At 48.5% G+C, this 13,090-nt stretch overlaps 3 protein-coding genes across 3 annotated transcripts; 2 read left to right on the top strand and 1 right to left on the bottom strand.

The window, feature by feature from the left end:
* Positions 1–4,507: 4,507 nt before the first annotated feature.
* NCU07427 (hypothetical protein) lies at positions 4,508–4,971 on the bottom strand (the record flags this gene model as incomplete). The annotated part of the gene is made up of 2 exons (XM_959521.3): positions 4,508–4,645; positions 4,750–4,971. The coding sequence occupies 2 exons, from the start codon at positions 4,969–4,971 to the stop codon at positions 4,508–4,510; spliced, it is 360 nt and encodes a 119-aa protein (XP_964614.1).
* A 2,474-nt stretch (positions 4,972–7,445) lies between these two features.
* tcu-3 (copper transporter) lies at positions 7,446–9,121 on the top strand. The gene is made up of 3 exons (XM_959522.2): positions 7,446–8,207; positions 8,264–8,721; positions 8,782–9,121. The coding sequence occupies exons 1-2, from the start codon at positions 7,759–7,761 to the stop codon at positions 8,370–8,372; spliced, it is 558 nt and encodes a 185-aa protein (XP_964615.1). The 5' UTR covers positions 7,446–7,758; the 3' UTR covers positions 8,373–8,721; positions 8,782–9,121.
* Positions 9,122–12,128: 3,007 nt separating this feature from the next.
* Positions 12,129–13,090, top strand: NCU07429 (hypothetical protein; the record flags this gene model as incomplete). The annotated part of the gene is made up of 4 exons (XM_959523.1): positions 12,129–12,340; positions 12,398–12,420; positions 12,492–12,664; positions 12,746–13,090. 4 exons carry the CDS (start codon positions 12,129–12,131, stop codon positions 13,088–13,090), a joined length of 753 nt encoding a protein of 250 aa, XP_964616.1.

Genomic DNA, 13,090 nt, shown 5'->3' with positions numbered 1-13,090 from the left:
AGTCGTAGTTAAATTAAAAGTTAATCCGTCTTGTTGAATTCTTAAATATCTTGCAATAAATTGTTTTAAAGAAATTGGGAGGAAGTAGCGCTAGATCTCCAAGCAAATCCTTATTATCGAATAAACTAAGTATAGGGTTTACTATAATAATAGTAGTAGGTTATTAACGTAGTATTAATACTACGATTACAAAGCTATATAAATATAGAATAAAGGAGAAAATTGCTAAATAAAAATACTAAAGTAAAATTATTAGAGCGAAGGATACCTATTGTATTAAGGGATTATACTATATATATTGAAGTCTATTAATACGATAATTTGGATTAAAGTAGTATAGCTAGCTAATAGTAATATTAATTATATATAAGGATCTTATTGAAAGACCGAAGTACAATCAAATAAGAGTATAAAGGAGAGAGGGTAAATAATTAAAGTAACTGAAGTAGCGATAGTTAATAAGGGGGAGTTAATTGCGGGGTCGATACTCGCCGAAGAGAGTTATAGGATTTAATAATCGGATTGAGAGTGTAAAACGTATTGGAGCAATCAAGCGACTTCCCAATGAAGGGATTAATTAATTAAGAATAGTTTAGTCAACTAGATCTTTCAATTACAATTACTAAATATTACAATTCGCTGGGATGCTCAGAAACTCTAAATATCCATTAATATAATTAATAATATTAAAGTAAGAAAGCGAGATGTAGGAAGAAAGTGGGCGGCCGTTGGCCGGCCCAGACAGGGGTCCTTTTATGCAAGGTCCCTGGTCCGAGTAGGGCCCACCCTGGTTTGCAGGGCGGGCGCCCCACTTCCGGGCAGCCGTCTGCCAATGGCAGCCGACTGGCCTACACTTCGACTATAGCACTAGTTGTACCCTGGCCGTGGTACTGGGCATGCCCAGCACCCTACTCTATCAGCTAATCGTACATATCCGGTGACAACCTCACTTGAACGGAGCGGAAGCGGCAACCATGTCGTCCGGTCTTTTTTTCCATATTCCAGGCTCTGGGTGGATTTCGATTCTGGACGGGATGCTTAGCTTATATGGGCATCATAGGTAACTGAGAGATTAATCAAGTCTTCTCTTCCTTTTTGTCGAGTTAGGGATCTGATCCTGTTGGTCCTCTTGGTTCTTGAGTTACGCAGTGAATATAAAGTAACCGAATCGGTTTCCTCGGCGGTCCCGATGGAGTGGTATACAATACATAGTAGATGTTAGAGACACTCGATACTGTTCAAATTCAAAATAATGTGTAATAGGATTTAAGGATCATTGCTACCGTTGCTGTTATTGGGAAATAAAGAAGAAGAAAAATGATCGAAAGCCTTGGGATGACTGGGTAGCTGGGCAAAGAAAGAAGGGAAATCGAGCAAGAGGGCCGTTAGTGTTCAGCTAGCCACTTACCACTTACCACTTACCACTTACCACTTCCACTTCGACTTGCACCATCCGAAAGACCGTTTCTATCATCGTTCCAACATACAAATTCTACAAACCAATGAACCCCTCGCAAAAAAAGAACTTCTGTTATCAATAACCAAAGACTTCTTCCATCGCGTTCAGATGGTGCAACTACGAAGCTATCTGCACTCTAAATGATTTCCTCCGTCTCAAATGAAACATAGGTACCTAGGTAGTCTTCCGCCGAGCAGAGCTGTGATGGAACGACGGGAAAAGTGAGGGCAATAAAACGATAGACCAGACAGATATGAACGATAGCTAGCTACCTCTACCTATGTAGTGGTATGTAGGAACAGCTACCGCAGTTACAGTTATGCCACGGTTAAGTCCAGACCCGCCGTCGTCCGTTAGCAGCGCGTCCGCCACGCACAACGGGGTCGGTGGCGGCTGTATGTAGCTTTTGTTGCCCTGATCACTGGATTTTCTGCCTTTTCATTGTTACTAGGCGAGGATTCCGTTAAATGTTGTTGGGGGACATATCAAGCCTCGCTAGACATTCACATTTTTCTAGTTCCCAAGTCTGATAAGGAAGTGCGAACAATCGATTATGAGGAAGTGCAAGACAATCGATTGGAACGGCAAGTAGATCGCAAAGCGTAAGTTTCCAGGCAATGCACAGGACTGAGCTGGTAAAGATGTGTCCGAGTTCCTCCGACGTTGTAGCCCGGAAGTGTTTCGCTCTAGCTTTTGTCCAGAACGAAGAGGCTGCCCTACCCCTACTTCGTGGTGAGACGACATGGTGATATAACACCATCACCGTCACTACATAGAGGAACAGGAAAGAACAAGAGAGAAGTGACAATAGAGGATCGAGAATTCTGACATCATCAAGAGCAATACATTGTGACTTCATGGTGACCGTTCTGTGGTAGTGTCTCGGACTTCTTGTAGAGTACATCCTTGATCCAGTGATCTATGCTCAGAGCAGTTCATTCTAAGAAGCCCTATCACCTATTTAGCAAACACGGAGACTTACAACCGGTCAATGTCTACGTCTGAAGTATATCCAAAGATGACTAGACCGCCAGTCCCGAACACCAGTCTAGTTCCACAGCCGATAGCCGAGTACTGAAGACCGAGCATCTCGATTTTCGTACCACCCACCCAAGATTGTTTCCTTGACTTATTGGGAATCTAACAACAGGAAAGGGAGCGACCAGTCCCGTGGATTTTCACATCCCAAGCTCATGCCACTTTGTCTTCGCTGCCCGATAAGCAATTAAGTAGCATCCCTTCACGACGAGAACAATAGATAGATAGAGATATTCACCTGGAATATGTGAATTTTGTCATCAAAGCTCCTATTCCTTGAAGTGAAGAGCAAGGAATTAGCTCAGGCCATAGCAATCCTTACCATACTAGTCGCAAGGTGACAAGGATGGGCTGATCTGAACAAGGGGAAGTGAAGCTGGCAGGCCGAGGGGGTAAGACCAATCAGTCTCCTCATTTTCGCACATTGACCAAATCTTCTTACCATCCATCCCCCACAAAGATGCTGCAGGAAGATGACCTCCTCCCGGTTTGAAGACCCGGTGACGCTTGACCGGGCTAGTAGGACCAATTGTCGGAACGTTGCGAATGGTCATGAAAATATCCCGTCGTAGGTATTGCGTATGCGCAGCAGTACATGACGCATCAACAAACACCCATTCATGATCCCTGCAGAAATCAATAGAAACTCGAAATTGGTTGCGTGCTTGCATACGTTGAGTTCTGCTAAGAAATGGGGGTTTCGTCCGTCCATAGCAGACATCCAGCAGCGCCTAACTTCGACCACACGGAGTAAGTTAGTTAGCCTTGACAAGGCTTCAGTCAAGTTCTTGACAGTTGTTTCCCTGTTAGTGTAACCTCTTCGAATGCCGGTGTGATATTATGGCAGACAGACCCAGCTTCTGCACGTCTTGATGACTACCTCACGCAATCACACTGTCGGACAAGACACTCGTCAGAACTCGAAGGGTCAATGCTAACATTGCGGCTGAAGCGAATCAATGGATTTGTGATCCCTGAGGCTCAGCGACACTCCACGATATTGCGCGAAGACGACGGGATGTGAGCACGAAGCAGGGAAGTTGTCCCGTTCATTGATCGGCTGAGGCCACTCCCGGTATGGGGTGTGTACGAAATCGCCAAAAGAAAAGGAAGACAGCCTATGGCACCAAGATTGTGTCACCCAACAACCCTCGATTAGATGGTTTTGGAAAGACTCTTGCCATACAAGAGCACGGTATGTCTTGATATGACGGATAGAAGTTCCAACACCTACAGTTCTTCTCCCCACGGTGGAAATGCAGGCTGTTGGGGAGGACTCCGAACCGCTCGCAGTACTTGGCCAGTAGCAAGCAGAATCCAGATAGAGGGAAAGAAAGGTCATGGCTTGGCCCGGGGCAGCAATGCCCGTCAGCAGGGTTCAGGAATTTGGTTCGCGGTCGAGGGCGGCAAGCCGTGGCGCTCTGCGACTTGCATTTCAGCCCGCCCAGAACAGGAAGTGGTAGCAGCCATTCTCAGTCCAAACATCGAAAAAAGTGTGGGTGTCCGGCGGGTCATTGTCAATGTTCGGGTGAGGCACGCGGGTGGCCACGGCCATCGTTTCATGGCCCGAAAAAAATCAAAAAGTCCACAAAGGGGCGAATGCAATAAATCGATCTTCTTCTCTCCGTCACCACCACTTGATGGAAGCGGCTACTCTCACACCCCCGTCAGCAGGCCTATTGGTGATTAGGCTGACCAATGCACGCACATGGCAGCTCGTTCGTCAACCTCCTTCGCACGGTGTGTCTAGAGGTCACACATTGCGACAATTTGCTCCCCTTCCCCTCTTTGTAGTCACTTCCGCCGCTCTCGAGCGTCTCGAGTTCGCATGTCTGATTTCCGCTTCGGCCCTCCACATGCCCCTGTGTCCATGTGAAGGCCGCTACCCGAAGGGGAAGACATATCGTCCGATAACCGGACTTGCGTCCGATCCCAAGTATTGCCCTTCGAGTGTGGAAAAAGAGCCAAAACCATTGGCACGAAGGCTCAGTGCATCTATGACTGCGTATTTCACGCAATGAGGACTTGCAGATGGGCTGAGGAGGCTGACCAGCCATCTAACCGCCGCTGAAGATTGTTGAAACGGCGGGCTTGCAGGTTTGTGAAGCCTCCATGCTGCCAATGTAAACTGAATGTCCCCCCATGGGCCTTCGGGATGAATGAAGTGCGATGCTAGCGATCCATCTCGAATATGTGTGGTATGGGGGGTATGGTAAGCAGGAAATGTCGTGATTATGGTTGCCATGTCTTACCAAGGCTATCCGGAGCAGGAGACGAGGACGGCTAACGGTGCCTTGAACGGACTTGTGTCCGTTTGCGAGCCAGTTTCGGTGAGAGTAGATGCGATGCAACCCCCCATTCTTTCGATCATCGTCCGCCTTTGGGTCTTCCTCTTCCATTCGCCAGCCTTTCCCGACCAGCCGCCGTCTTTGGCGCGCGAGCTCGTCTGGATATGGTGGGTGACTTCCTGACATGGCGGGGCCATAGGCGCCTTAGCGGTTCTCCCCATGCTGTGGCTTTGGCAAGAGCATATCCTGATCTGAGTGTTATAACTGCCGCATAACGCCCTCCCGTTATTGTGGCTTGTTTATGCCGATGTCTCGAAGACACTCCCATAGGTTTGCTGATACCACGTCTGTTGGTCGGTGGTCAAGATAAGATATCATTCATTGGAGATGTACGTATTTCGTGAACGGCAACTTTGTTGAAGAATGGAACCCAAGGAAAAAGCACTTGGCCAAGTTCTGTAGCTGGGGTGAAAGCCCGCAACTCTGACATCGGACTCAAGTATGAAGTGCGCTTTGATGACTAACAAAGTTGTGAACGGTCGCACAGGCTGGCCTGCCTTTGGCTCCCGGCGAGCGGAAATGCAATATCTCCGAGAAACTTTGTCCCAGGGTCTGGCTCTGATGAGTGTTACAGGTTTGGCCATTGCTCCCGGAGCCCCGCGTCTTGAACAGGGAGAGCAGCCTAGTAAGCCATGACCAAGCACGATGTGAGGGCGCAGTTGTGATGGATATCGGCTGGCTGCATCGAGAAGAAATAAGATTCGCTGGCAGTTGTGATGCCGGTAGCAAAGGTAACACATGGAGGCCGGATGTCCTGGAGAAGCTCTGGCCAGCTAAGCTGTGCAACGGCAGCCGGTTGTCGTATCTCAATGGAGAGTCAGTGTAAGGATCTTCAACTTTGGTGTGAGTGTCATTGCTGTTCGACTGGGCAACAAGAGAGCAGGGGCGAGAGAGTACCAAGGAGGTCCCGTCGGGATGTCGCTAGCTCAACACGGGCGGTTGCGGAGGTTGGGTTTGCCTGACGTTGATTTAGACTCTGCTGCTGGCGTCTCGCGGCTATGATCCGTCCCAGTGGGACGTCAGGTTGGATTTAATGCATTGGCGGCCGCATTTCGATTGTCTGACCTTGCCACGTCTAGTCCCGTATCTCCTGCCAACTGGTCGTCAGCGATGTGATAGTCATATCATATCCATAGTACTAGGTACGCACCGATATCGAAGGGCTAATTTGCCTAATGTTGCCCGTACATACTACATACATATGTAGTAGGCTAGTCGGCGACCATTCGGGCGACCTTGCCAGAGAAGGGTTAAAGAGTGCAGATCACCAGGTCGACAAGCGCGTGTCGCAGGGAGTATGTAATGGGAGCGGGACAGATCAGACCCCCCAAAGGCTAAATGCAAGAGCATCATGGCACTTTTTCTGGAACGCTCCACGGTGCGGTACCTGCAGCGGTTGCGGGCCCGAAAGACGACGACCAAGTACGTGAAGATTCCAATGTTTTGACATGGCGAGCAGTCGGAAGGGCATAGTTTGGACGCATCGTTTCGGGCGTGTTGTCATTTGGGTTGACGTGGAGGAATTGGGGCGGCATGGATTGGCGGCCGTGATGTTGAAGGTTCCATGGCTGATGGAAGCAACTGAAACTACCTCTCCCGAGAAGTGGTCGAGCCATAAGAAGGGGAAGATGTCGTCACCCCGCCCGTAGAATTTTGCCCTCCGCGACTATCCTTCATGGGGCGGCCTTTCCCTGAATAATTGACTCTTTGATCCACCAACTCCATCTTTATTTGCTTCGTTCGTTTCTTCGTTCCTTCCCTTTTTGAGATTCTGGTCCGAGTGACGCGATCGCATTTTCTCACCCTCGTCAACTTTCTTTGAGCAGTGAGTACAAAGGAGATCTCGTATCGGTATAGATCGTACTGCTGTGCTTTGCGGGACTGTAGCTGGTCTTACGGGAAGAATTCGATCCATGATGGCCAAAGAGTGTTGGATTTGTTGTCAAGCAGAAGTCGGATGTTTGATGTCACGGATAACAAGCAGATGCACCTTGAACAGGCACGGAAAGAGCAACTCAAATATCAATGGGCCGGCCTGTGCGTACAAGTGTTTCGGATTTACTCTCCATCGAGTACCTGTACTTTTGCGGCCCATTCCGCTTTTTCTTGGCTTTGAGTACTCAGATAGTCCCTGCTAGCAGCCACTAACTGATCTACATGGACTCTTGGGTGTGCAGTAATTTCCCCTGATAATGCATGTAGTCCGGGCTAGAGGTTTGTATGCATTTAGAGGCACATATGCACCAGCAGGCACATACCAAAACTTTCTGCCCCCCCTGGTGTGAAAATTTCAAGAGGGTTTTTAGAATATGAGCCTACCTATAAAGTCCTGAGAGACCCTGAAAAAGGTATTCCAAAAAGTACATATTACACCAAAATGGCGGGCCGTTTCACAAGCATTTAAGCACTTATGCAATTTCCCATACTAAATAATTGCGGCAGCCAATTTCTAAGCATTTAGAGGGCTTTATGCAGTTTCAGGTGCATGTACTTTCAGGGAAAATTTCTGTATATCTGCTAGTATAGAAACCAAAAAGACATGGAAGCGACCAAACCGTGGCAGGGTTACACCAATTCCACTCCTCCAACGTGCCGTTCAAGGTGAGCATGTTTCTCTGACACAAACCCGGATGAAGCACAAAGTCTCAAATGGTGTAAAAGGGGCGACTGCTCCAGTCTTTCGAATTCTGGGCAGCCTCTTCCTCTCCTTTTCGTAACTCGTTCAATTGTTCTACTCTAACCAGGAAAAAGACGCGATCGAAGCCAGACAAGAATCAGAGCTGTCTCACACTCGTCTTCCCGCTGCAAAATCCCCACCGCCAGTTGTGCCGAACACCATTTCAACGACGACGACGACGACAAAAGACGTCAATATCTAAACCCACCAACATCAGCCACTTACACGATATAAATATGGATATGGGCATGGACATGGGCTCCGGCACGAGTTCCGGCGCCAGCGGACACCACATGATGAGTGTCTTCCAGAACTCGATGGCCACATCTCTTTTCTCGGCAAGATGGACGCCCCATTCAACCGGTGTCTACGCAGGCACGTGCATCTTCCTCATCGTCTTCTCCGCCGGCCTCCGCGGTCTATTAGCCGTACGCAACTGGCTGGAGTACAGATGGATCGATGCCGAGATGAAGCGCCGCTACGTCGTTGTTGCCGGACGAGGAACGATGGCCGAAAGAATCAGCAATGATTCACTGGCGAAGCCTATGGTGCTGAGCAGCAGCGGCGTCGAGGAGAACGTCATGGTCGTACAGAAGCATGGAGCGGAAGGACGCCCGTTCAGGTTAAGCGAGGATCCAATCCGTGCGGCGCTTGATACGGTCATTGCGGGTGTCGGATATCTTCTGTGAGTTTTGGTCGAATCCTCCACGTCTTACACTTGTACTGATATGGCGTGTCTAGTATGTTGGCGGTCATGACCATGAATATCGGATACTTCATCTCGGTGCTCGGCGGAGTATTCATCGGCAGTCTTCTTGTCGGCCGCTATGCAACACTCTTCGGTCATTAGCATGCATGGCCTCTGGGTACAAAATCTGGGATTTTCTGGGCATGGGAGTTTAGGTTTTGACCAGCATCTTACTGATGTACGGTTGTGTGTTTTATTTAGAGGGGGTCTGTTCAGAGACTAGTTTTTGGGAGCATGGACGGGGCGTAGGAGTCGTCACGATCAACAGGATGACAAGTCCCTAGAGATGATCAACAGTAATCGTAATGGGCATCACAAGATCGCCAGCGCTCATTGTTCACAAGGAAGCAATCGGATAGTGCTGCGGCTATGGCAAGTACTTGTACATTTGGCGGCGCTAGTATGGGCGACCTGCATAAACTTGCTCAAATCCACTCAACCTTGATGGTCGGTCAGTGGCTGGATCCCCGCCCCCTGCTCCAGAGGCACCCACTGATCCCACTTGGCGTAGGCACTATGTAATCTTTGGAATATCCCCACTCGGTCCGTCCGCTCCGTCCACCGACACCGACGACGACCTCCGGTTACATATCCATTCCGGTCATGCTCCGGCTCCGGCTCCTTGTCCGTGTATGGCGCCGGGTAATCCTTCTTTGTGGGTGCATTACCGGCCCTCATCACGTTGAAATGCGGAACTCATGAAACCTTCAATCGAGCACCAAGTCCCCAACAAGAGCGGTGAAAAGCCCTAAACAAGTGCCAACTCAACCGATCTTCAAGACTCGCTCGCAAGTCGTTTGTCATCTTTCTTAACGAGGGTCTGACAGTATTTTACAATGAGTATATTGTACGCCTCAGTCTCAGCACTTCTCTTCTTGGTTAATGCCCTAATCCTATCCCATAAGTCTGATCCTCGACTGCTTCTCTAAACAGGTTCATCATGTCGGACATTCGAGGTATGCAGTAATATTTCTATCGGACATCCGAGGGATGCAGGGATATTTCTGCATTGCATATCTCGATCCAAACACGTGTATATAAAGGTATCCTCCTCTACTACTTTTATTTTTTTTTCTTTTCTTTTCTTCAACCAATTCAAGCATTCTCACTCCCATTGTTCCAACGCCACGTGATACTGCACGCTCAGAACAATCTGACACATCCCGTCGACCTACGTGCTGCTCTGCTGCGCGGAACGCCCATGTTCTTTTGCACAAACAACTCTCCTGTCAGAGAATCCTGTTGTATGCTTTGGCGGGTGCCATTTCGTGTGATGAACCATAAGGAAGTCCCTTATTGTACTGACGGCCATTGCCATGTCGAGCTCCCGAATTTATGACGACATTCCATCTTTCGACGCATCATCCAAATGGTACAAGACAGATATCCAGCCAATTTCGGGTCCGTGAACACGTTGCAGGATCCCCAGGCTATTAGGCTCATCGCCTCTATTTCAGGAATCTGACAAGAGGCAGGTCCTGGTGCAGTGCCAAGAGCAAAGAGAAGACGTTGAAGCTGTTGCGAGGTTGTTTTAATATATAAAAGAAGAACATGCGATTTGTGAGTTACCAAGCTCGCCGTTGGCGGAGAGGACTCACTGCCACTTAACTTTGGAAACCTCACTCCAAAACGCATCTGATGCTTTGCCCCATGATCCTTTCAGTCAACCACAGGCTCTCCCACCACCACCAAAATCTCCTTCATATCCAACGACCCGTCCGATGACGAAGTAGATGTTGGGCCTGCTAGAACATAGGTGGTGGGCAGAGGCACACATTGAGGCATCCACCTGATCGTGAAGTCAAGCTCTGTTCACCAACAAATTCCAGGTCAATCCCTCGTGATTCCTCGAGTTCGAGACAGGGACCTCCGAATATTGCTCGTGCACACGAAAGTCGACAGCGTCTCGTGGCTTATAGCCAACGGTGGAGTTGGCAAGCTATCTCGGAGGTGAGTTACACCCCCTTAGGCAAAGAAAACCCTGATTGCCAACAGTCATGTTCGTTCGCATATGGAACCTTTTAAACCGTTGGTTGACAAGTTAATTAAGAGATGTAGATGTACTGAAGTATAGTTAACAGAAAAACATATCCAACCTACTGATCCCAAACGGAACGACATACCGTATCTTCATCTCCACGGGTCATAAGCGCCACTAAAACTGGGCGGCCTGGAAGATGCGTTGGTTGATCAAGTCTCCTCCATCAGGAAAGCGCCAAGATCGAAATCGGCTGGAGTGAGGCAACTCCTGGTCTTGTTCATTCTTTCCCTATGATAAGTTTACCCACTCCGCTGGCAAGTGCGTTGTATCCGGCCCATCAGCTTGCCCGTGAGTGGTTTTTTCCTCGTTAATTACGGATTGTCACTGTCGTAATGAGCGTCCTCCGTGCCTTCCTTTTGGAGTTGTCTTCACAAAATTTGGGCAGGGAATGAACGAGTGTCTCGTCTGATATGATGCCAAACAAAAATGGTGGAGGGTGATCCAGCTCATTCGAGTTCAGACAATCCATTCATCCAGCATGACCTTGGGCTCTCGGGGTTTACATCTACTTACAGCCAGCTTTCCTGGTGCCTTTTCCAAAGACACATTCGATCTGATGCTTTGAGCCTCTTCATCACATAGTCTCCACGGGCGTCTACTACAGGTCATGAGCCTCGGTTGACCAACGAGCCGTTCAAATACAGAGCTCACGATTCTACTGCTTTAAATGTTTAATGAGAGAGATCCCAGCTTACATTGACAATCCAGTAGAATGTACCAGTTACTTGGACGTGCCGCCCGGGTTGATGTTCATTCACACTTCACGTCCCATCAGCGACCCAAATGATTCCAACATCCCTAAGACAACGATTCTTTCACTCTCGTTGCCAACATTACCAAACTCGAGAGAACTTGTGACGATGACCGATGTTGCTGGTTTCTCAAAGGGGGGGAGGGGAGCAGTCGGGCGGGTTATGTGCCCGCGCTATCGCCAACTTCCCGTGTTTGGTCACTACAACACCGCTCATCCTGCAGAGTCGCTTCCGTCATGGGGGGCGGGCGGTTGGATCCCTGGTTCTCTAGACACACAAGCTGGATGTAGAACGAAAGCTACAACAGTAAACGCCACTAACGGCGCACGGCTTTGAAGTCGAATACTTTGAGGTTTTGGGGAGACTAACCGATCTTGCACCTGGTTACCATCACTGAGAGAAGGAAAATCATTGCAGGTAATGCTAGTCCATTCGTTACGAGTAAAATTGATATCTGAGTTGATCTTGTTGAAAGATATCTATTCAGTGTCCAGCTGGTTGGGAGCATACTTCTCTTGGGGAATTGCTCTGGGAGATGCATGTGATGTGGGTGGCAGAAAACTACTCGTTGGCAACTCAAAACTGACACATTTTTTCTACTTAGGTGCACCAAATTCGCAGCTGGAACCCGCTTTCACGATGGGTCATGTTGGTGACAAGTGAAAGGAAGATGAGTGTCTGTTGGAAATTTTGATCCAACTCCAAACCCAGGAATCTCTCAACAGCGCTGACATTAGCAGAGAATTCTCTTTTTCCACCTTGTCCATCGTCACAAGGAGGCTTGTACAATATGCCCATGATACTGCAAGATCCAACCTGATTGAGGGCAGATGTTGGGAGCAATGATGGTGAACAGCGCTTGGTTGGTCATATCTCTTCTCTGGGTGTATGGAAAGCTTAACAGAGATACTAGTGGACAATTAAGACATTCGAGTATAAAATGTTGCCATCATCACCGACAGAATAGAAAATGGGCTGGCAGCACCAAGGACTTTAGCACGGCACTCCTGGACTGACAAATTCAAACCTTTCGAAGTAGCAACCATTGTCAAACCAGCATCCAAGATGTCGGACAATTTGAGAACAGATCTTCAGGAGCTCTACAAGGAAATTAGCAATCGATTCTTGCTTTTCGACTCCTTCTTCGAGCTCAAGCCCTCCGACAGTACCGACATGGGAAACCATAAGTGGAAATACGAATGGAAAGAGTGTGAACGCTTGTCAGAAAGATTTCAGGACTGGGCTACGACATACAGTCCTTGGATGGCCGGCGAACGGTACGAAAACCAGTGCAGGATGGACAAGAAAAGGGAGCTTTTGATGTTGTGTAACAGGCTTTACGATGCTACTGAGAACTGTAATAATCACCTAGCCGGATTCAAGGAGAGAAAGGAGAGACGCTAACAATTCTTGTTTGACGTTACCTAGTGTGTATTGGCATCAAGCATCCCACTTGGTCAAGTAACTCGCAGTGGACAGTCGCTGATCTCCCGAGCATCTCATGGAAGGATAAATTTCCGGACGAGTCAGGCGAAAACGATTCGGACTCGTCAAGTGATGACGGCAAGCAGCGTTGGCCCACCAGAGCCATACCTCCAGAGGTGAGTAGCACATGTCTGTTCAATCATTATCCTTCTTTCGTTGAAGTAAGATAGCAAATCTAACTTGTCACAACGCCCCAGGAGCGAACCGAAGGTGATATCAAAAAGCAGTATGTGCGGCTGCTCTTGAAGATTGCTCATCAGGTTTACGAATGCGAAAGATCCCAGTTCAAGCTGGAGGACATGCCAGGCCTGGAAGCAGCCCATATAAATGATCAAGAAGAAAAGGATCCAGAGAGGGAGGTGTACAAGCCGTTGTGCGAAGAGGAGGACGATAGCACGATAATTAACAGCCTATTTGACAGCATCCGACAAACGCATGTAGCGGCTGCTCCCATGCCTGATTGGAGTAAGCGCCTCACGGAGCTTGTGCCAGATGAGAAGCCTATGTCCACAGACGAGCCCAGCCAAGACCCGCAAGGCTGA

This window comes from Neurospora crassa, linkage group I (assembly GCF_000182925.2).
Source record: "Neurospora crassa OR74A linkage group I, whole genome shotgun sequence".
NCBI classification, from domain to species: Eukaryota; Fungi; Ascomycota; class Sordariomycetes; order Sordariales; family Sordariaceae; genus Neurospora; species Neurospora crassa.
The sequence above is the reverse complement of the archived record's forward strand: the minus strand, read 5'-3'. Positions and strand labels throughout refer to the sequence as shown.